General features: G+C 36.0%; 1 protein-coding gene across 1 annotated transcript in view; it reads right to left on the minus strand.

Annotated features, from left to right (window-relative positions):
- Nucleotides 1-2,082, minus strand: part of LOTGIDRAFT_175959 (hypothetical protein) — a gene marked incomplete at both ends in the record, with an annotated part of 7,372 nt that overhangs the window by 3,439 nt on the left and 1,851 nt on the right. The window contains one exon of the mRNA XM_009063699.1: nucleotides 1,375-1,548. Coding sequence (XP_009061947.1) covers nucleotides 1,375-1,548 — 174 coding nt within the window. The remainder of the gene's footprint in view (nucleotides 1-1,374; nucleotides 1,549-2,082) is intronic.

A 2,082-nucleotide genomic window follows, 5' to 3' on the forward strand; every position in this document is an offset into this window, starting at 1 on the left:
ACGTTCCTAGAGCACAAACTGTTATAGAGAAAGACAGTACGTTCCTAGAGCACAAACTGTAATAGAGATAGTCAGTACGTTCCTAGAGCACAAACTATAATGGGTAAAAACAAAGTTGGTCAGACAAAGTAACATACGCCCACTGGCAGCTTGAAAACACAGTCTTTAGTGTCTAATTTTATCATATATAAGCAAATTGGGTTTGACTCTAGATACAAACTGTTTCCTCTATCGTGTCATCATATATAAATTTCTCAAGGGCAATAACTCAGAAACCAAAATCAAATTATTGTCATTATCAAACTTGACCAAGATCTCATTATTATATTGTTATATATATGCATACCAGGTTTCATCCAGTTGAGATAAAAAAAAACTGTAGCCTCTTTCATGTCTGAAAGCCAAATTTGAATTGTTTTTATTAATTCAAGAGCAACAACTTTTGCTTGATACTTTCTGTACAATGTGTAAACTACAACGAAGATAATCAAAATCACCACCAAAACTGTTAAGATTATGATTGTTATATCTTTATCTGAAACTAAATCCAATAACTTTATGTTTCGGGAACACGAACGGTCATTGGGGGCGGTGATGAAACTCTTACTGGTTTGATATTATAAATCCTATCGGCAACGCTATAATCTTGTCGTGGATTTCAAATTAAAACGAAAGTAAGGCTGCAACGATTCACCGATGAATCGATGAACCCCGATTCTTACCTTCTTATCGATGCATTGCGTTGGATAAAAATAATCGTGATGTATCGGGACGATTAATTCTTAATCCCCTTTAATAACAAATAACACAGAATCCTTGTGTGTATAAGAAATTGTGTCATGTTTTCATTTTCACATTAAAATTTGCAAAAATTCATTTCTGACTTTAAAACATGAGATTTTTTTCACAATTCCTTACTTTTAAATATTCTCAAGTGCTTAATAGTGACAAACTTGTTAGTAATTTTACAAATTTCTACTATTTTTTTCTCTTTCCTTCTCTAATAAACGCATCACGGTAATAATCGCAATAAATCGTATTGTTGGATGAGTATCGTATAGTGTATCGAATGGCAACTTCAAGAATCGTTGCAGTCCTAAACGAAACAAATCAATAGCCTATTGCTTTTCGTTCTATGATATTTTCCTTCTGATTCAAAGCATGATCCAAACAACAATAATTTAATTTCAACGCAAACAATAAAACAGACCACACAATAAAACTTAAAAAAAACACCTAGAAATTTATCACTATCATAATAACGACAAGATAGTTTGATTTTCAGAGTTGCTTCCCTTAACTGTCTTACTAACAGGTCTACTCAAATGTGCATGAACACAATTAACGCAATGGTGTCAGCACCATATCACTAACCTATACTTCCATCTCCATCTTTAGAGTCTTCTTTAATAACAGTACAATCAGTTCCTTGATATCCATCCTGACAATCACATGCTCCATCTATATTATTACACTGATCTTCTGATTGACAAAATCTTGCTGAACAATTTGATGAACAATTATACCTATAGAATCCTTCATCACATTCTAAATATAGTAACAGATACATACAGAACAGTATGAACCACCAGTTGGACTGAGGCTGTTACTGAGACCTGTTCCAAGGACCGCCCCCTTGCTATGAGGTGTAAGGACCACCCTCTTCCTATGAGGTGTACGGACCGACCGACCTTTTCCTAATGGTGTTGGGACTGCCCTTTTCTTATGAGGTGTAAGGATCACCCTCTTCCTATGAGCTGTTAGGAACCCAGCCCCCCCCCCCCCTTTTTCTTATGAGGTGTAAGGACCGCCCTCTTCCTATTTGGTGTAAGGACCTCTCTCCTCCTATGAGGTGTTAGGACCCCAGCCCCCCTTTTCTTACGAGGTGTAAGAGCCACTCTTTTCCTATAATTGTCAGGATCACCATCTTCCTATGATGTGTATCACATGGTGCAGAAAAGTAGGACGTAAAACTCCATTCATATCATTTCCTATGATGTGACATGACCGTCATAAATAAGTCAGACCGCAATTTTCTCAAGGTTTAAATTCTTTGATAGGGTGCAGAACTAAAAAGATATT

The sequence above is a fragment of the Lottia gigantea genome, assembly GCF_000327385.1.
Source record: "Lottia gigantea unplaced genomic scaffold LOTGIsca_591, whole genome shotgun sequence".
Classification (NCBI taxonomy): Eukaryota; Metazoa; Mollusca; class Gastropoda; family Lottiidae; genus Lottia; species Lottia gigantea.